The 20492-nt window shown below is 38.0% G+C and overlaps 3 protein-coding genes across 6 annotated transcripts; 1 reads left to right on the forward strand and 2 right to left on the reverse strand.

Moving 5' to 3' along the window:
• Positions 1–10367, reverse strand: LOC139953629 (uncharacterized). 2 transcript variants are annotated; one of them, XM_071953118.1, is made up of 8 exons: positions 10280–10367; positions 8436–8595; positions 5152–7996; positions 4637–4690; positions 4291–4527; positions 2971–3075; positions 1306–1524; positions 1–903 (listed from the first exon to the last, which is right to left on the reverse strand). In XM_071953118.1, exons 1-8 carry the CDS (start codon positions 10356–10358, stop codon positions 841–843), a joined length of 3762 nt encoding a protein of 1253 aa, XP_071809219.1. In that variant the 5' UTR covers positions 10359–10367; the 3' UTR covers positions 1–840. The 2 variants fall into 2 exon arrangements, with proteins under 2 accessions (XP_071809219.1, XP_071809220.1); XM_071953119.1 differs by lacking the exon at positions 10280–10367 and adding an exon at positions 9787–9905.
• On the forward strand, positions 10042–14771 carry LOC139953630 (RING finger protein 141-like). Of its 3 annotated transcripts, none has more exons than XM_071953123.1 (6): positions 10042–10143; positions 10969–11117; positions 11399–11510; positions 11711–11994; positions 12637–12756; positions 13409–14771. In XM_071953123.1, exons 2-6 carry the CDS (start codon positions 10969–10971, stop codon positions 13611–13613), a joined length of 870 nt encoding a protein of 289 aa, XP_071809224.1. In that variant the 5' UTR covers positions 10042–10143; the 3' UTR covers positions 13614–14771. The 3 variants fall into 3 exon arrangements, with proteins under 3 accessions (XP_071809224.1, XP_071809222.1, XP_071809221.1); XM_071953121.1 differs by lacking the exon at positions 10042–10143 and adding an exon at positions 10416–10552; XM_071953120.1 differs by lacking the exon at positions 10042–10143 and adding an exon at positions 10433–10567.
• Positions 14772–15151: 380 nt separating this feature from the next.
• On the reverse strand, positions 15152–18981 carry LOC139953631 (CD63 antigen-like). Its single transcript, XM_071953124.1, has 7 exons — positions 18792–18981; positions 18267–18464; positions 17733–17807; positions 17384–17488; positions 16712–16882; positions 16157–16240; positions 15152–15838 (listed from the first exon to the last, which is right to left on the reverse strand). The coding sequence occupies exons 1-7, from the start codon at positions 18855–18857 to the stop codon at positions 15770–15772; spliced, it is 768 nt and encodes a 255-aa protein (XP_071809225.1). The 5' UTR covers positions 18858–18981; the 3' UTR covers positions 15152–15769.
• Positions 18982–20492: the final 1511 nt, after the last annotated feature.

Genomic DNA, 20492 nt, shown 5'->3' on the forward strand with positions numbered 1-20492 from the left:
ATATATATTTACACCCCTGAATATAGATCAATACATCTCAGACTATAGCAAGAAATACAAACCATACAGTAACAAAAACACGTCCACTAAATGTAATGAAAAACACAATCATTTCTATAAAGGTTATTTTTAAATTAAGAAGAAACATATCCCAGTCAAGCTTGATCCTAGTTAATGATTGCGTCATTTAACTGATATAGTAACTTTGATTTCAAAGGATTGCTGACGCACCTTTTAAACCATATTGCAGATTTTTTTTAAACTCACTCTATAAATCACAGTTATAATCGTTTTCTTTCCATAATATTTGAGGACTTAAACCTGGTTCATGCAAAAGCGAATTCGCATGGCTCAAGCAATATGGCTCAAACAATCAGTATGGGGCGTTTTCCAATTTAGATGTACGAAAACCAAGCCTTGAATTTCGTTCTTGAAGGGGCATAGCAATTCAATCTTCCTTTGGTAAGGGCACTTCTAGGAGGAGAATTTAAATTAAGTATCTTGGACAGGCCGAAACCAGACAACTTGAAGGGTGCATCTTCTGAATTATTGGCATACAACAAGTTCTCTGCCTTCAAATCTCTGTGGACTTTTCCATTCTCAAGTAGGTACTCCGTGGGAACTTTGCAAAGGGCACCACAACAAAAGCACAGGGCACCACGGCATTTGCTGTGTGTGCTGTGAAATATTTCGAGGCCTGGAAAACTCACTGCTCGATTCCCATGAAGTATGAACCTGGCTATAACAAACATGAAATCGATAAGAAATGTTCTCCTTACATGCTTTATAATGCAGGGTCAAAGATCACTCATTTGTTGATGTCTGAATGCTCCGAGGTCATCAATGAAAGTTTACTGGGTTAAAGTTCACCTCTTCTCGACACACTGGACAGATGCGATTTTCCTACAAGAAAAAAATTGCAAAAAAAGTTAATGGCCTGACGTTTCAACTCTTCGGAATCTTTTACATAAAGTATGAACCGGGCTAAATGCTGTATAGTCTTGATTCAACTCACTTTCAGCCATTTATCAATACAGACCGCATGAATGCTGTATAGACTTGATTCAACTCACTTTCAGCCATTTATCAATACAGACCGCATGAACGCTGTATAGTCTTGATTCAACTCACTTTCAGCCATTTATCAATACAGACCGCATGAACGCTGTATAGTCTTGATTCAACTCACTTTCAGCCATTTATCAATACAGACCGCATGAATGCTGTATAGTCTTGATTCAACTCACTTTCAGCCATTTATCAATACAGACCGAATGAATGCAGTCTAGTCTTGATTCAACTCACTTTCAGCCATTTATCAATACAGACAGCATGATAGAAATGGAAGCATGGTAACCGCCTCATGTTCTCTCCCGTCTCGTAGTCTCCCATACAAATAGAGCATTCCTTCTCTTCAGATGACTGGCCAGGAGTGTAGAGAAACGTCGGTAGGTAGTTAATGGAAGATTCAGGAAGACCTTTGCTGATGGCTGGGCCGACTGACTCGGCAAGATTCCATAAAGTCTAAAAAATAATAATAACATTAATATGAATAAAAAGTTCTTGATTTGACCTCTTCCACCCACGTCACACGTTACTAAAGTTTCCCTTGCTCATTGACTCCCAAAATGGCGCAACAAAAATTATTTGACGTTAGGTGAATCGGGTCAATAAGGCATTTAAGTATAAAATCCTGTAACTATTTATAGAGGTAACTATCCGAGTCTTAAGTTAGTTTGAAACTTACAATGGCTTCAGAATGTTAGTTTAACTTCCTATGATAAATCTACAACCCTACAAAGCACCACAAAAAGTTATAGCATTAGCAAATCAATTTGTATACATAAAAGACGTTAATTGAAATTAAACATTAAACATTACAAAAAGAGGTTCCACTGGCAACCAAATTGACCTGTGGTCTAACATCTCTTAACATCTATCAAATGTTAGCAGTATGAACTGAACTTCTAGGCCTAGCTACCGAGTAATCTCGGTGGTCTAGTGGTAAGACATCTACTCTAGAATGGCAAAGGTCGTGGGTTCGAATCCCACCATGCTTGTGGGATTTTTCATAGACCTAGGGAAAATACTGAGTAGGCCTATACAAAGATAACACACATCAGTGAGTAAAACAAAGGAATATCAGGGTAAAAAAAGCAATCAATAAAAGGAAATCAATAAATAAAAACATCATCAAATAAATACAGTATTATTGCCAATATTGCAATAAAGTTAAATAACACAAAGTAAAATGCAGTTGAATATATTTCAATCATAAAAAACACACTGGATTGAAATGTTAAAATTCACAATAAATGGTATGCAATCACAAAGACACATATTAAATGGCAACAATGCAGTCAAATATTGAACAATTACACATCAAAGAAAAAATACATTGACACATTAATTGGCAACAAGGCAACCATAAAGTACAAATGGACACAAAAAACATACACTGGTAAAATATACAATGGAGAAAATACAACAACAATATCATATCAATTTGATTGTCAATGTCAAAAATACAACTTTGTAATTGTTTCAAGTAAAAGTGGGTTATATTTACAGAAGAAAATACAACACATCAAATTTCACAGAAAGTAGCTAAGCATAAAACAATTATGCTTATCAGAATAGGGTTACCACCCAAAATATAATGTCACATAATGGAGGTTCCATCTGTGGCTGGTATCCTTCATAAGCCCGGTTCATACAAATGTACTTCCTGTGAATGCGGATGTTGGCGTCACAAATTTGCAATGAATAATTCGCAGCAGTTGAGATGTGCTCAACTCTTGAGTTGTGACGTCAAAATCACATCAAATTTGCATCGCATTGGCAAACACAGGAAGTATGAACTGGGCTTTACTTGTGTTAAGCAGAAATTTGTGAAGCAATATTTCCTGCTTAAGCAACTCTATGAAATTGGGCCCTGGTCCCAGAGATGAAGGGCAACTCTTTCCCTACCTCATAATCAGCGCCATTAGCCATCGGTGATTGCATATTGTGAGGATTCCGCCGGCCTCTTCCCCTTCCTCGACGCTGACCTCGGTTTCTTTGTCTTGGAGGAGGCTACAAAAGAAGATAAATTTCAAGAAATAAACCATTTGAGAAACTGACTGGATATGATTTTTTTAACAGTTTTGGGTTTGAATAAAAAAAAAATTACTCAAGCATTTACCAAGTGATTATATACTGTCCTATATGCCCCTCTCTGTAGAGACCATTAGCCAAGTGAATATGCTGTCCTATATGAACTCTTACCAAGTGAATATGCTGTCCTATATGAACTCTTACCAAGTGAATATGCTGTCCTATATGAACTCTTACCAAGTGAATATGCTGTCCTATATGAACTCTTACCAAGTGAATATGCTGTCCTATATGAACTCTTACCAAGTGAATATGCTGTCCTATATGAACTCTTACCAAGTGAATATGCTGTCCTATATGAACTCTTACCAAGTGAATATGCTGTCCTATATGAACTCTTACCAAGTGAACATGCTGTCCTATATGAACTCTTACCAAGTGAACATGCTGTCCTATATGAACTCTTACCAAGTGAATATGCTGTCCTATATGAACTCTTACCAAGTGAATATGCTGTCCTATATGAACTCTTACCAAGTGAATATGCTGTCCTATATGAACTCTTACCAAGTGAATATGCTGTCCTATATGAACTCTTACCAAGTGAATATGCTGTCCTATATGAACTCTTACCAAGTGAATATGCTGTCCTATATGAACTCTTACCAAGTGAATATGCTGTCCTATATGAACTCTTACCAAGTGAATATGCTGTCCTATATGAACTCTTACCAAGTGAACATGCTGTCCTATATGAACTCTTACCAAGTGAACATGCTGTCCTATATGAACTCTTACCAAGTGAATATGCTGTCCTATATGAACTCTTACCAAGTGAATATGCTGTCCTATATGAACTCTTACCAAGTGAATATGCTGTCCTATATGAACTCTTACCAAGTGAATATGCTGTCCTATATGAACTCTTACCAAGTGAATATGCTGTTCTATATGAACTCTTACCAAGTGAACATGCTGTCCTATATGAACTCTTACCAAGTGAATATGCTGTCCTATATGAACTCTTACCAAGTGAATATGCTGTTCTATATGAACTCTTACCAAGTGAACATGCTGTCCTATATGAACTCTTACCAAGTGAATATGCTGTCCTATATGAACTCTTACCAAGTGAATATGCTGTCCTATATGAACTCTTACCAAGTGAATATGCTGTCCTATATGAACTCTTACCAAGTGAATATGCTGTCCTATATGCCCCTCCATGTTATCCACAAGAAATCGATCCATCTCCAGCATCATGGCAGCGTTGACGGGATTATTGTCGACCAAGTCATCTCTCCATCTCATCTCCCACTGGTTGGTACCTCGTTGATTGGGGAAGGCAGTGTTATGGGCACCGGGGAAGAGAGGTAACACAGGCATGGAGGGAACATGGCCCGGACCATCGATGTTATGGATCAAGATCGGCTGAAAAATAAAAAGAAATAACATTTGTAAGCAGAAGTGTGAACAGTGAACCATTGAAGAAACTCATACCTGCTAAGCATATGACAAAAGCTGGATAAAACTTGCTTACCTGATCGTTTGAAGACGCCTCTGCCAGTCTGTTCGCCTCTGCATCAAATTCCTCCTAAAAATACAAGAGAAAGAGAGATTAGATTTTAAAATTTCAAAAAGTTTTGCAGGGAACTGTTTAAAAATAGCATACAAATTTCAAAATGGTTTGCAAGAAACCGTTTAACAAAAAATAAACGCACACGTGTACTTTTCTGTTGTGTTTTTCTATTTATTTTTTTAAGGGTTGGGGTTAGAATGGCAGAATTTAAATCAAATCAAAATAATCTTTTGCTGCAAAAGCCATCTATTTTTTATGCTCTATTCATTTTGAGACATCGTCATCGCTACCCAATAAAACTTGATCAACCAGTTCAATACTTGGGACCTAATTCAGAAACGCCATTTATAGGGCATTTTTGTTAAACAAGCCACAATATTTGCTTTTTTTGCCACCATGATTGGATTCAAACAGGCTGACCGAGCCTTAGCCAGCTTAAGCCAGAGCCATTACTGAAGCCATTGTAAGAGACTTACCTGGAGTTGTTTTGCCATAGCCTCATCATTCTCCATCTGTCTTACCAGCTCAATCACATCTGGTGACTCAGGACGCCCCGAAGACCTCTTCTCTCGACTTTTCCGCTTATGTTTAGATGACTTGTGTTCTTTTCTGTGTTTTGACCTATGACCCTCAGAATTCATTGCACCGACATCCGTTGTAGGTGGTTTTGCAATGTCTTTGTCCTTCTTTGATTCTTTTCTAGTCCTTTTTGACTTGTGCCTTGAGACTCTACTTCCATCATCTGGACCAACACTGGGAAGCTCAAGGTGCCTTTCATCAATGGAGTTGGAACATATCCCAGGACTGGTCTGATGGTCACCCAGTTCGCCAACTTCCAGTTCCAAGTTCCTAGTCGCTATACCGGAACCAGGTATGTTGACAACTTGGTTTGAACTTGTGCCGTAACTCCCAATGTTCAAGGAGCTAGCTCTTGGTGTAGTAAGAGTGATATCTTGGATCTCAAGTCTTGGATTAAATCCAATCGGATAAGAAGAACTGCTAACAACAGTAACAGTATCAGTCCTTCCTTGGGAAGGCCTTCTTCTGACTTCTTCGCCATCTGATTTAGAACCTCTTGCTGAATTTCCCAACGCTGAGTTTGATACTTGTCCAGCAAGCACCAAACTGGGATTGGAGTCAGTCCATTTTTGTTTATGCGTTCTTGAAGTGTGTCCAGAAATGTTAGGGTGGTCTGTGTCGGTCAGGTTCACAATCATGTGGTTGTCATCAGGAGACATGGATAGATTTCTGCGGGTATTGTTTTGCTTCCTGTCGTGATTCCTAAGACGATGTTGAGGTGAGGAGTCATCGCTTCCTCGCGTGGTAGTTTCCCTTGAAAAGCGTTGCATGAATCCTGGAGACTGAGAAGGACTTCCAAAACCTGTAAGATTCTGGGGAACTTGGTTGTTGCTCAATGTGATGTCACTCTTTTTAGGGGTGATCTCCTTTTGAGAACATCGAAAGAACACTGGAGAACGAGAAGGGCTAGAACTAATTCCACTTGCCAAAATGGGGATAGAAATTGTAGGACTCTCTGGTTCAGAACTGTCATCTCTTTCTGTGCTTTGAATTGTGTTTATATGCACCACATCGTCATCCCACGCAACGTTGGATCTGATTTTGATCGATGGGACATGATCCTCTCTGTTCAGTGGAGCTTTCTGTTTGAAGCTCATCAAAGAGGTCTTGGAGTTTCTTTGGCAAGGCGAGAAGTTGGACTGGAACTCGGGACTGGTTTGTCCTGACATAGCTCCTCTGTCTGCACTCTGCGTTATGTCGATTAGTATGACTCCTTCGTCCCTACCAGGAGGGTGAGCCACTCTCTTCTGGCTGATATTATCACTTGGACCTTGGCTACATGATGCTCTCAAACTCATGGACATGTGTCTGCTGTCGGGGTTATATGGACGCTGAGTGGTGTTCTTAGCTTGATGAGTTTCTTCGCCAACACCCTGGCCAGAGTCAATCAAGATGACTTGATCATCTTGTCTGTCTTGGATTCTATCATCATCTTCCTCTGTTTCATCCCCATCAGTACTTGATGTCGATCCAAACAACTTCAAGTCCATTTGTTTTTGGTCTGAGTGGTTATCGTTTCGATGAACCTTATCAGAAGTGTCGTGTGTTTGTTTCGCACTTCCAGCAGAGCCTTGTTCAAACTTGGTATGTCTTCTTTCCAATGCATTTGATGAGGAATTTAGAATACTAGACATCGACCAGGAAACTGGCAATATTCTGGCTTTCTTGGTTCTTGGAGGATTGTCAACTTTCAAGGACCGTTTATTCTGTCCGAATTGTTGTCGTATGTTACTGTCTTTTGGAACTGTTGACATTCTTTGCAACACTTTCATGAATCCATTATGTTTTGGTGACGTTACTTTTTCTTCTTCTCTTGCCAGGTTATTATTCACCGAAGCGACCACATCAGGCAGTTGGGAGATGCTTCTCAGAGCATCATTTTGCCGACTTCCCAACTTATTTTGAAGTCTCCTTGCAAGTGGCTGTCTGTTATCAGAGGATGATCTATTTGGAAAGGTTGACGAGAAAATTGAATCAGAATCTGAGCTACTGCCACTCGAGTCATTCTCAACTTTATCAAGACCTTCTAATCTTCTAAACTTCTGGGTGAGTTGCGGCCGACTGCTTGGATAACTTGTTGCCTGCCGGCCAATATCAGATCTTGACTCTGAATTACTGAATACTTCCGAGGTGGGTCTTGACCACACATCACGATGTTTATTGTGTGAACTGTTATTGCTGATAACGGACTTAACTTTTTGGCTCCTTTCGATTTCATTAATACTGTGAGGTATTGCTGGATCATTTTGTTCCCTGAAAAATGTGTCCCTTCTGATGCCAGAGTTTATCCTTCCTTCTCCAAGGAACGGATTCTGCCCATGTATTGATGCACTATTGTGGGTCTTTTCTACAGTAATTACACCCCCTGCCTGTGAAGAGTCTACATTCTTTGTAAAAATTTTTCTTCCACTGTTCTTAGAGCAGTCTCTTTCACTATTCCTTGCGGTTTGATCGACCTTAAACACAAAACTCTTCACAGAAGTTTGTTCTTTATCCTTGGGTGGTTTGACACGACTCAATCTTATTGGAGGTACATGTAGCTTGCTCGGCTTCCTGGTTGTTTGAAACAGCGTCGACTCTTCAGTCTCTTGAGGTAGTCTCAACTCCTTTGTTGAGTCTTGGCTGGATCTTTTTCTCGGCCTCTTCAATTGATGGAGGATACTCTCCCCAATATCAAAAGGACTTTCCCGTCCTGATCGAGGTAGCTGATGCTCAACAATGGGGTGTAGTTTCCGTTCTGGGCTGTAGAAAGTAAACACAAAAAAATCCAAGCATTTTTACTTTGTGCTTCACTAGTACTGCAGTCAACTCTCGTTATAAAAAGGTCGCTGGAACTGGCCAAATTACCCCTTTATAACAGAATGTTGTTTAAGGGCATCCTTATCTTTTACTATTTTTATTTTACTTTTTTTTTTTTGGAGACAAAGTTTATGTGTTTATAATGTATCATTAAACTTACTAATCTTAAGAACTTGTAATATACATAAAGTGGTTGGCAACTCTAAACTGAACAATTGGGGGCCAGTTTGAATTATAATGTTTGACAGCCACCTTTAATTAAAAGAAATAAAGAATAAAAAAATAAAAAGGACCTCATCCCCCTCTTTTTGAAAGAACCTGGATGATAAACTGATTTTGTTTACTTGGCCTTAAACAATCCCTACATGTCAGCTGCACAAACCTTGGTGTATCGGGCACTAAGATGCAACCATCGTTAGACCTGGCCGTTTCATCCTCATCACTGCTACTCCAAAGGTCAAGAAGAACCGCTGCATGTTTGAACTTTGACCTTTTAGAAGCCTCACTCTTCTGAAGATGCTCCATGGGCATCTTTGTCTTTACTAGGGAGGACAAATAGAGAGACATTTACTTTCTTGTAAGCATACAAATTCTGAAAGAAGTTTAAGAAAAAGGGGCGGGGGAGAGAACAAAGTCTATGAAGCAAGAGAACAAAGTCTATGAAGCAAGAGAACAAAGTCTATGAAGCAAGATCTAACTGATGACTGAGGCTTGTTGACATACGTCTATATTTGTGGTTCTCAAGTTTCTTGAGTTTCTGTATGTCAGACAGAAGCAAAAACCACGTCCAAACGAAGTTGTGGTAAAAAAAAAAAAAATTAGTTCATTCATGTGTTTTACTGTAACCACCGGCGCGCGGTGGCATGCAGTCACTGCCTGTCAACAGAAATTAAAATATATTGGAAAGGACATGGTGGAATGGAAGGTCCACAATGAAGGGATGGGGGGGTAGCTCCAACCCATCATGGGATTCATGATCATCATCATGATGGAGATGGACGACGGGAAGGACACATGTTATTTGTTTTACCAGGATTTGGTTAAAAAAAAAAAAGTTTGCTGAATTTGCTGAAAATTTAAAGCTTGGTTCAAAAATCAATGGATGGCAAGTTAGTTAGTCGGTGTGTCCAAATTGTTTAATTCACTTTCTATATTCAATATATTATTTACATGTATAACATGTAATAGTTTTTGTTAATAAATGACAGATCATGCAGATAATAAGTATTTAAAAAATAAAAAACAGGGTAGGGTGTCCAACTCCAAATTTAAAACAGCAGGGGAAGAGGGTGTCAAATTAAAAAGACACACACACAGTCACAGGGGACAGCACAACAGCCCACAGCACAGACACCCCGACACCCCTCCCTTTGCCCCTCTGCTCTTCTGCCTAAACAACACGTAGTAAATAAGGTCCATGTTGTATGGGAAAGGACATGATTTTTCACCGACCCAAACCATAATGGAGGTCCATGCACTAACTAACTAAGTTAGTATTTTACTAACTCAATCAATTAAAAATAAAACTGCCAATCCGCGCCATCACGCTACGCCTGACCGACTCCCGATTTTTGTTCCTTCCTCCCCGGACTGACTGACTGGGTCTCTACTCTCTTCTTGTCATGCTTGTGTAATTACTTAAATAAAAATAACAAAAATCTATCATTTAACATTACCCTAATTTTAAATCATTCCGAAAAGAAAATACGGCTGAATTTACAGTAAATACAAACCTGTTTTTCCATTTGCGCGTAAAATCTCCACCGCTGCCAGATTTTTTTCAAAATCTCATTAAATTATTGACCTTAGGTCATGCTGAAGGCTCTACCCACCAAACGAATAACTTGCTTTAGTCGTTTAAAAATGTAAGTGTGTATTAAATTATTTTTTAATTACATAAAATAAAATTTTGGCCGAGAGTTTTTTTTTATAAGTATTATATAAAAAATCAATTACTGCAAACGAAATAATTTTTCAATTCTAGAATGAAGGAAGAGGGTGAAGTCCTCAAAACAAGATGGCCGCGCCTGATCGTCTGCCAAATTTTCAACGTTTTTAATAGAAAGGACTAGATCTCCATCGATTATGAGGCAAATATTTTAACAATTTATATTTAAACTAAACTACAACAATTTGCATATATTAAGTAGTGTATCGTTTAATTTGTGGACATTTTTATGATGTTTTAAAGGGTTTTAACGTCATTTATGTCGCTGAGTGACTTACTTTTACCGCTGCCGTCTCCTAAATGCTGTTTGACATTAAAAGCGCTGACGTGATTGAGGGCGCTGTTTATGTAATTCATTCAAACAAACAAAAGAGCGTGAACTGAATGGAGGGGGATTTCCCAAGAGTGGCCCTGTTACAAACTGTGCACGACGGAGCTCAATCATGCATGGAGGAAGGAGAGTAGACATACTTTGTTGTGTGGATCATGAAAAGAACTGATGAAAAGTCCTATATTACCGTCTGTGGTTTTGTTCTAACTCAATGCCTCAAGTAAGGAAGGCTAGAGTTAGTAATTTATATTTTGATATTTTTAAAGAAAGTTCAAATTCAGATTCATAATATTAATAATGACATGTATGAACAAATTTACATTACATTAGTGATGATGGGGTAATGGTTGGTTAAACGGCTATCATGACTATATAAATTGCATCAATTTCTAGAAATTGTGATTCGGTCACTAGACAACAAAACTTATTCTAGTCATTGTTAAAATAAATCAGCGGTTAGCTTGGTAAGATTTGAACCCACAACCTTCCCTTGTAATTGCAAGTCCAACAGTCTAACCACCAGACCGAGGTGCACTACATAGGCCTGCTGCTCGGCAGTCCAAACAAGACAACTGGGGGTATTTCATGTTAACAAATTGATCAAGATGTTTTCTTTTCCTTTCTCCTATTTCATAGATGGGCCATAATCAAAGCAATGTTTGCGGCAAGCAAAACAGTCTGAGTGAATGGAGGGATTTCTTCTTCTCACAAGGTCATCTACTTAAGCAGATAGCTACACTCAAATATGCAGACTTTGTTAAGGCTGTCGAGGGACTCAATACCATGTAAGACATAGCCAAGTGATTGCTGTTGGTGATATTCATCCATGATGATAACAGAATGTTGAGGTGCCTCCCCTCCCCTTTCGCCCGTCTTTCACAAAAATCCTTTGTTTCTGTGTGGTACTCACTACGCCTAGCCAAGTAATTATCGTCCATACGTCTTCAACAGCAATGCAAATATTGAAAGATAAATCAACCAACATCACTTTTGCTCAGAAAAACAGGCTAAAACCACCCCATTCTTCTTGTCCATCGAAAATAGTCATTTCAATTTTTATTTGCAGATCCAACACATTGAGTAGTTCAAGAGGCAGGTACTTAGTTTTTAGTATCATTCCTGGAACAGACAGCACATCCATGCTCTGGAGGTCAAAGGTCAGGGTAAAGTGTTGTAAGGTAAGAAATGTTAATGTATATCAAAGTAACCAGTGTGCCACGTGTCATTGATACTCTTCTTGTATCTAAGTTGTCCATGCACTTTGTTTAATGTAAAACTCAAAAAAAGGGCAAGACTTTTGTAGAATGAAATTCCTTAAATCACTTCAGTAATAAAACCCTCCAACTAAACCAATTCTTCAATATTCCTTAATTTAAAGATGACATCCGCCTTGTCTCCAGAATGTGAGTCTACTCGAACGATGACCCTAAAACAATTCGTCCAAGTCTACGCCAGCATCATGCAGCAGTGCGAAAGCATCGAAGACCGACAAAGATCAACAGACGTAACTAGTGCTTCAGGAGAATCCAGGATGAATATCAATTCAGACATAGAGGAGGCGGATGATGTTGGAGCTACGGAGATTGATGATGAAAGTGAATATCGTCAAACCATCGACTCAAGCGAGACTCACTGGCTGGAAGTCTCTTCAATATTTGCAACGTATGTTTGAAAGTCTGGTAAAATTGTTCTCAATAGTTACACAAGTTTTGAATAGATGGTACAATGTAAAGGCCTCAAAATAACCCCTGGCACCCACAGCACTTACCTTGGTGCCCTGTGGTGCCCTTGGCAACTTCCAATACAAAGTTAAGTTTGTTCTAAATGAAGTGCCCCTTACTAGAGAAAAATTGCTGTGCCCTTCAAGAACGCTGCTCTTCTTCAAGAACGCAGCTCTTCTTCAAGAACGCAGCTCTTCTTCAAGAACGCAGCTCTTCTTCAAGAACGCAGCTCTTCTTCAAGAACGCAGCTCTTCTTCAAGAACGCAGCTCTTCAAGGCCTGAAGATTGCTTTCAGCTTTTGCAAATTTAATCCCAGAAAAACTGTTCTCTTAGGAAACCTTCTTTCTGCAAGGTTAGGAAGGAGTGTTAGTTTCTATGGTTTTTATTTTGCATAATTAGCTTAAATTTATCATCTAATATCTTAAGGATTTTTATTTCAAATTTTGTCATTTTCTCAGCGTCATCTACTGTGTTCCTTTGTTTCTAGTTCCTTCAAAGTTTACACATCCTAGTTTTAAGTTGTTTGAACTTTAGTTTCTTTTATCGACCGATAATTTTGAGTTTGATTTTTCTTTTGACGCAGTGTAGAGCAGGTTTCCCTGGAGTCGACAGACGAGGGCGATTGCTGTATCTGTATGGAGAAAAAATCTGACATAGTCCTGAATTGTGCTCATACTTACTGCCAGGCCTGCATAGACGATTGGTAAGGCAAAGTGAGGTGTATAGTACCTCATACTCATTTAGTACCCCATTCTCATTTAGTACCTCATCTCACATAGTACCTCATTCTCATGCATATAGGTTTTTGTTGGCACAGAGTACCTCATTCTTGAATAAAACCTCATTCTCATATAGAACTTCATTTGCTTAGAGTACCTAACTCTTGTGTAGAACCTCAGGCCCGATACTTCATGGAGGCAATAGAAGCAATTGCCTCCATGCCCCTTGGTCATTGCCTTGGTGCTCATAAAATGCACCAGTAGAAATGTACAATTTCCTCTTAGCATGCCGTTTACCAAGGAGAAAATGTCTTAGTGCCCTTGCCCTTACAAAAAAACGAAGCATACAGGCCTGAAACCTCATCCTCATATACCTCATGGGCATAGAGTATCTCATTCTCCAGTACTTCATTTGTATAGTACCTCTTTCTATATTTTACTCTTGAGTAAAATTCCATCCCAACCAAGTCATCAACTCTCTAAAGTTGTTTTAACCTTTGGTTGCGTATTCTCGGACTGCTTGAATATAGATAGTTTCCATGAGCTGATAAACGGAATTGAAAACAGGAAAGAATTTAGAAGTTTGTTCTGATTCTTGAGTATTTCTGTAACAAAATCAATTGTTTCTATGTATAGGAGAAAACAGCACAACACATGTCCACTGTGTATGGGAGACATAGGCTCAAGTAAAGACGTTTGGACCCTCCCGGATAAACCCAACGCTGAAGAAATGACAACTTATCTCATGAGTATCGCCGACGGTCACGCTCAGACACAACCTCCCCGGCCAACAACGAGGAGGTCAGATGTGGAAGAATGGGAGACAGTTTCAGTCGACTGAAATATATTTTGGACTTTGAATATCCAAAACAGGTGTTTCTATGTTGTACATACTGTTGATTAATTAAATGAAATAAACAACTCATTAATTGTACATTAGAATAGAAGATACTACAGCCGTGATATTCTTTCTACTTAAGTCTGTTTTCAGATTTTGTTGCCCTCAGTAAAATCACAAAATTTTGTATTTATGAGGCTGATTGTTCAAGAGTCTACTGAAACCTGTATATGTGGATCAGCCCATGCACTCAGATAAACAAATCTTACTTTTTTCCAAAGAACAAATCGTTGACTCAGTACTAGGTCATGAATTAAAACTTCATATTTCTAATGATCAAAAGGTCATTTGTTTAAAAAATTTGTATAAAGTTGAAAAAAAAGAATCAAAATCGACAAATAAATGTTTAACTTAGAAAATGAATGTTACTTTTTGCAAATACTCTGAAAACCACAATTGATCAATAAACTCCATTTACAGAAGCTCCAAAATAAAAGTATTGAAACCAATTGCACTATGGCCTTATAATCTTGAGCAGACTCACTATCTCTTCTGATGTTGACAATATCTAGTTATGTTTCCCATTATTCCATAATGTAAAAATATCGGTGTATCTACTTAATCTGTAGTTCCAGAAGAAAACAAATTTGTAATTTTTTTATTTTTTAAGTTGAGGGTGTTAAAATTGCAAAACATATTGGTGTATATGAACCACGACTTTTAATCATTAAAACAATTGCCATTATGTTTCTAAGATAGCTAGCAGGATAAAAATCGTGTTTTTGGTGCATCCCCTTTATTCATGACTTAGCCTACCCATGAATTATGTCCACAAGTATAGCTTTTCTTTTGTGGTCACTGCAATCATAAAAAAAATGTTATTTTTCTACAAGTTTGCGTTTTTTAGAGTGTGTCTATTTCTTTTTATTTACACAAGTTTAATTCACAAGTAAGTTCACAATAATAATGTGTAATTTGTGTTTCCTGAAATATTTGTATTATAATATTCACACAGAACCATATCTTTTTCTGTATTACAATTACTTGATTTTCACATCTATTCACTCCAGGATTCCTCTGTGCAAGTTCAGAATAACACATTTTCAAAAATGAACAAATCTTCCATCATTTCTTCAATGATTGTGCAGATGTTGAAATAAATGCAACTGGTCAAATCTCGCGTGTATTGGAATGATAGGACACGTTCAATGACGCTTATGTGTTTCATCCACACTGGACGTTGGCAACTGAGGTTGCAAAATTGTTCAAATACAAATGGAACTTTCACATTATATTGTAGGGTCTTTTCGGAACAACCGGATTTAGGGTTGGGGCTTCCTTCAGTGCAAATTCAATCAACAGGCGGACGCGCCTCGAAGCCCAGCAGAAAGCCGTGGTTTCGAAAACGGACGTAGAACCCTTGCATCACCGAGGTCAAACAATAGCAATGCGCACTCTCGTAATTAAACGCAACACGCGCAACTCTCAGCCAATGATACGTCTTCCTTTGACGCCAATATGAGACTGTGTTGCAAAGAGTCTGGATTTCTCCGTGTTTTATAATTTATCAACTGTAACAACTCAATAAAATCATTTTTCATCCAATATTTGTACATAACATAAATTGTCCAGGATATATTTATAGCAACAATAAAATGCATTGTAATGTATGTCGTTTTAAACCCAGAACCAAAGTGCGACTGCTGTTTTATTTGAGCCTCTAGCATTCGAGTTACCTTTTTTAACTCCATGAGAGTACACAGAACCAGCAAGGAAATACACGAAGACTTAAAGGCCCCAATTAATGTTTAGTTCTTGCTAATTGTCTAAAGTAGGTTTTAAAATGTTATGTTGCAAAATCAGTTTCAGGGCTTACAAATTTAAGTCAGACACATTGCAAATTATTTGGCAGAAATGAAAAAAAAAATACAAAGCGGTGTTAAAAACATTTCAAAAGCAACTTTGAGATGGGAAATAATTACAACAAATAGGCCTACTTATGACTTCTTACGTGAAGAAAATTCTAAAAGCATTACTCTCTATGAATCAATATAATGTACAATTATTTCAGTAAAACTGTCACTAAGTTTGATATTAGTAAAATCAAAAGTTATATACAATATTCATTAAATATTAGTCTGTTGTTATTGGCCAATACACTAGACCGTTTCGTAACCACTGTTGTCAATACCACTGATCAGACAACAAGCCATGACCATCGCAAGAATCTGAAAGGTAAAAAAAAAAATATTAAAAAAAAATTAGATTTGGGAAATTTATAAAAGTGGTAGTACAAGTTATGACAAAAGAATAACAATATTTTCTTCCAATACAAAAATCTAAAATTGTTTTAAAAATTCTATTCAAAAGGTTTTCCCTGTACTAGGAGTCAAGTTTCAACGAAAAAATCTGGTCTTTGACAACTACCAAAGGTGTCCAGGGCCTTTAATCACTGGCCAATGACCGAAACAGTTACTGGTTACGACCGCCGAAGACGCACCCCAAGATTATCAAAACTCTTAAAACACAAATCGCAAGATTCTTACCTGCACAATTACCAGACCTAAGGCAGCACCTCCAATGTAGAGAAAGTTACTCTCAAAGAAATCAATGAGTTTATCCACACACCCCTGCAAAATAAAGAGACAAAAAAAAAACAAGCAGGAAGTTACGCATGACGTCACATTGCTGTTAAAAGCACAGTGCCCAAATATAAGAACAAGTTCTATATAATGATAACTTTATAACAAATAATTTGCATCAATTACGAGTATTTCAGCTTATTTATTATAGTGTGTGTCTTTGTTTTCTTCTTTTATATGTTTTGGGGTTGTCGTTTTGTCCGGGGGGTTGGGGTTGGGGGTTACTTTCTTATTTTATTTTACAGGTTTGATTTACTGACGAATTGAAAATCCGTAAATGGACATCTGTGACATTACTATGACGTCATGCCGACGTCAATTAGCTAACCCCTAATGAACCAATACGACTGGTATCGTCGTAAAATGCTAGCTCGAAACGAAAAGTCACCAACAAAAGTCAAAACTTCCAGCCTAAACATAGCCGGAGCCATCCCTCAGATTCCTACGTCATTAACTTACATCAGTATTGATTTTACTTGGGTCTGCGATAGTGCCATCAGCCTTAGCGTCGTTGCAACTCGAGTCCGTCTCGTCAATGCAGCAGGTCACTGGTACAGCTTGGTTACCAGGGAGCTTTGAAAACTCACTATCGTAGTAATTAGTGAAGTTTTCAGCACCGCAGCAGTGGCTCTGGAAGAATAGAACAAACATGAACTTTGCATCAATTGCAGTTTGATCGGGGGTACCACAGTTTAAACAAAGTAGGCCATCAATTCAATTTTTAAAAAAATGTCATTATTTTTATTTCATAGAAATCATAGATAGTTCACAATTAAAGATTAAATAGTCTACTTTGGGGTAAAGGTTAAATGGTATCTTTTTTAACCACGCTCATCATAATTCTAATTGTGTGTCATCAAAGATGGCGGTCATGACGTCATGCAATCCACCATTGGTCAATATTTTATTGAGATTTATACAATCTACCTATTCTCTTCCATTGGAGAAACCCAAAGGAATAGGTAGATCGCATTGTATATAACAATACAGGTCAATGGTTGATTGAATGTGACGTCATTGACCACCATATTGGATTACACACAATGGAAACAATGATAGACTTTCACGCATGCACGTTTAATCAAAGATGGCGATTAATACAAGGGGTCTATTAATCAAAATGACCCTTACATCTCTCTGCAGTGCGTCGATAGAGTCTGTGATAACTGTCTGATCCGGGAGGCCGTATAACTGCTGGACCTGCTTCAAAAGCTCGTCGTTAAATGTCTCTTTAATCTGGAAAACAAATAAAAAATATTTACAAAAAATAGTCCGGCTGCAGAGCCCCTACTACCTAAAACACGGTCAAGTCAACCCAGTTTTTGTAAGAGTGCATTTGAAAACTCGTGCCCGGTACGCCAGTTTGTTCCAATACTCGTAAATAAAGAACAAGAAAATGTACGATAAAACAGCTGTAAGTTAATTACTTTGGTAAACTATAGGTGACCTTTGCTTTGACCCGTACATCACAGAAACTTACCTCATCCTTGAAGACGAGAGCAAGGATACCTCCGACAATCTCCACAAGAGTCAAGATGAGAAGGAAGGTGAAGTACTGGAGAATAAGAAAGAAATAAAGTTATTCTTCCCAAAACCATCAAAATTACTTTCAGACAAAAAACACTGACTCCTTGTTTTTGTTTGTCTGTTTTGTTCCATTCATACAACAAATAATAACAATTCATAATATACAAGGCCCACACTGTCAATAAAACAAACTTCTAATACCATTTCTACCCTACTTATATATAGCCCACCCGGTTACTCTTTGGTTATTGTATTGCAACCTTCAACTGGCAACCTTCTTAATTGCTCTCAAACAATTTATCAACAGAAGTAACAAAAAAAAACACCGTACAGTTTTATCCATTTTGTTCTAAAGTTGTGAGTATGCTCCTGTAATAAAACAACTCCCGGGCCTCCCGGGCTGAATTCCACGGGGATCAAATACAGCGTGAAAATGGCTTTAGATAGATTCGGAAAAAGTTAGACTGAAAGAGAGGAAATTACCCACCAGTTTGAGGAAGCATGAGTTCTCTGTGGAGGCACCGCAGCACCCGAGGAATCCCACCAGGAATATGAAGCAACCGATGCCGATGAGTGTGCCACAAACTACGGCCAAAGTATTGGTGTCTTCCCCGAACAGATCGGAGTACTTCGCACTATTATTCAAGACATAGCCACCAATTGCGATCAGAACAATGCTGGCAACCTGGGCAGAGAATCATAGTGAGATGGTCAGTATCAAATAAAGCAGCTTAGCATCAAATGGAAAAAGCTATAGCAGGAATCGAACACCTGCTGAAACAACATAACTCGCTATTTTCTTCGTTTACACTTGGCCCTTTTTTGTTTAGTAATAACTAAAACTCGAATCTCCCGAAACTAAGGTGAGAATAATGTGAGAACACAGCTGGATTTCGATTGTCAGGAAATCGTGAATAAAAAAAAGCAAAATTTAAATTCGGATTGTCAATCTTTGGGGTAAAACTCCACAAATTTCTTGGTTATATTCTATTCAAGACAATGTGTCACTTACCCAGACCAAAAAGTTGAAGACAAAGAGCGTAAATTTGGCGACTGTTGCGCCACACCCATGTACCATCTTGACTGCTGTTGAGGTTTTTATTACAACTTGACGAGGAAGAGGGCGATCGCTTAATTTGAGCTCTTCTCTACAAACTTCAGGATTTGGCAATGGGGTCTGCTCACAGCGAGAAGTGGACTATAGCCTCATTGAAACCATGAGATATCAGTGTAACTTCAGCGTGATCTAACGGACTTTGGTCAATGGATTTACAAATCTGATAACATCATCAATTTTGAGTTTCGTTCCGCTTTCGCACTAGACTTGTCAGTAGTCTCTTCCCGAAGATCGATAACGCTATAAAATGAAAACTTTACTTCTGTGTAGTAGACGGGCCAAACAATCAACATTTCGGAAGAAAATTTACAATAAGATTCGACTTATGAGTCAATTCTGAAATGAAATAGAAGAGTTTGTTTTATTGCAAAGCATTAGCGACTTTGTTAATTAAAAAATAAAACGTCCGGTCGACACTTGGCTTGTCTATTACAGAGCTCCTGACTAATACACCCGTGTTGCAACATAATGACGTCAGAGTTCCGGATAATGTTTCATTAATTACACACAAACTATGAGGTTTGTTGTTCACTTTTCAATTTACACTTTGCATTACAAGCACGTAATGGAATGGGACAAAGGTTCAAAGTCGTCACCTACTTTTCTTCCTATTTGAGATAGAAAATTCTCAAACAAAGGTCAAGGAACAAGTAGCATTTAACTAATTTGTGTGGTCATTAACTATGGGTTTGATTTTTTTTAACCGATATCCTAACCCGCTGTGCGACAAGCACTTGGTGCATGTAATACTGAAGTTGCACTTCCGCTTGGGGAAATATTTTTGTGTTGCTGACATTTTCACAATGACAGATTGTGTAAAGAACATTTATAAATCTATTTACAAAATTACATCACAATAAAACAGTCCAAACAATGGAAACGAAAGTAGCATACTACTCTTGTGTATTTTTCCATATCGTATGAAACGCGAAATTAAAAAAACAGACAGACCAGGTGAAAATAAAAAATAGCAGATAACCGAACTAAGAAGTCTCCCGAATTCCGAAAATCTACTCCTATGTAGAATACTAAGCAAGACGGTTTAACACAATTTACCTGGCAAGACTACACATGGTGTTTAATACCACAAGCCACCTCACCATGCAATGCCTAAAAATCCACAGGGATTTAATAGGCCTTTTGCCAAAATGTTCAAAAAAATATGTAGTGACAAGTTTACAGTCAACATTATAAAAGATTGTACCAAGTCGTAATATCAATTATTTCTGCTTTGTGGTTTTTTGTTTTGCTGTCCTCTTATGACAACGTTCCTGTTATAAAGAGGTCATTGTTGGCCAGTCCCAGTGATTTTGTTATACGAATGTGTGACGGTACATTTATGTAGCAAAATCAAACAGCATCCCGTGTGGTTTACAACTTTATAAATTGTGGTATACCCATCCTGCGCAAACGGGCATCAGTATTTTTAACCAAAAAATCATTTGTTGTAGTAGTTGGCATCCAATTGGTGTATAATAATTAATAAATTGACAGGATCTTTGGACTTCGATCATTCGCTATCGAAGTTTCTGTGTTTTACTATTTGAACGAGGGCCCCAACAGAAACCTCAAAGTCAATGTTCCTATTGAGTTTTA

This window comes from Asterias amurensis, chromosome 22 (assembly GCF_032118995.1).
Source record: "Asterias amurensis chromosome 22, ASM3211899v1".
Taxonomy (NCBI): domain Eukaryota; kingdom Metazoa; phylum Echinodermata; class Asteroidea; order Forcipulatida; family Asteriidae; genus Asterias; species Asterias amurensis.

What these genes read in the sequence shown, in the direction of transcription:
- LOC139953629 (XM_071953118.1), bottom strand. Translation starts at nt 10,358, where the DNA reads ATGAATTACATAAACAGCGCCCTCAATCACGTCAGCGCTTTTAATGTC. An exon ending in TTAGTGCCCGATACACCAAG is followed by an intron (nt 7,997 to 8,435) that starts GTTTGTGCAGCT and finishes TACTTTCTACAG; the next exon opens with CCCAGAACGGAAACTACACC. An exon ending in CTATGGCAAAACAACTCCAG is followed by an intron (nt 4,691 to 5,151) that starts GTAAGTCTCTTA and finishes TTGTATTTTTAG; the next exon opens with GAGGAATTTGATGCAGAGGC.
- LOC139953630 (XM_071953120.1), top strand. Translation starts at nt 10,544, where the DNA reads ATGCCTCAAGTAAGGAAGGCTAGA. An exon ending in CTCAAGTAAGGAAGGCTAGA is followed by an intron (nt 10,568 to 10,968) that starts GTTAGTAATTTA and finishes CCTATTTCATAG; the next exon opens with ATGGGCCATAATCAAAGCAA. An exon ending in GTCTCTTCAATATTTGCAAC is followed by an intron (nt 11,995 to 12,636) that starts GTATGTTTGAAA and finishes CTTTTGACGCAG; the next exon opens with TGTAGAGCAGGTTTCCCTGG.
- LOC139953631 (XM_071953124.1), bottom strand. Translation starts at nt 18,857, where the DNA reads ATGGTACATGGGTGTGGCGCAACAGTCGCCAAATTTACGCTCTTTGTC. An exon ending in CTCTCGTCTTCAAGGATGAG is followed by an intron (nt 17,489 to 17,732) that starts GTAAGTTTCTGT and finishes TTTGTTTTCCAG; the next exon opens with ATTAAAGAGACATTTAACGA. An exon ending in TAGGTCTGGTAATTGTGCAG is followed by an intron (nt 15,839 to 16,156) that starts GTAAGAATCTTG and finishes TTTACCTTTCAG; the next exon opens with ATTCTTGCGATGGTCATGGC.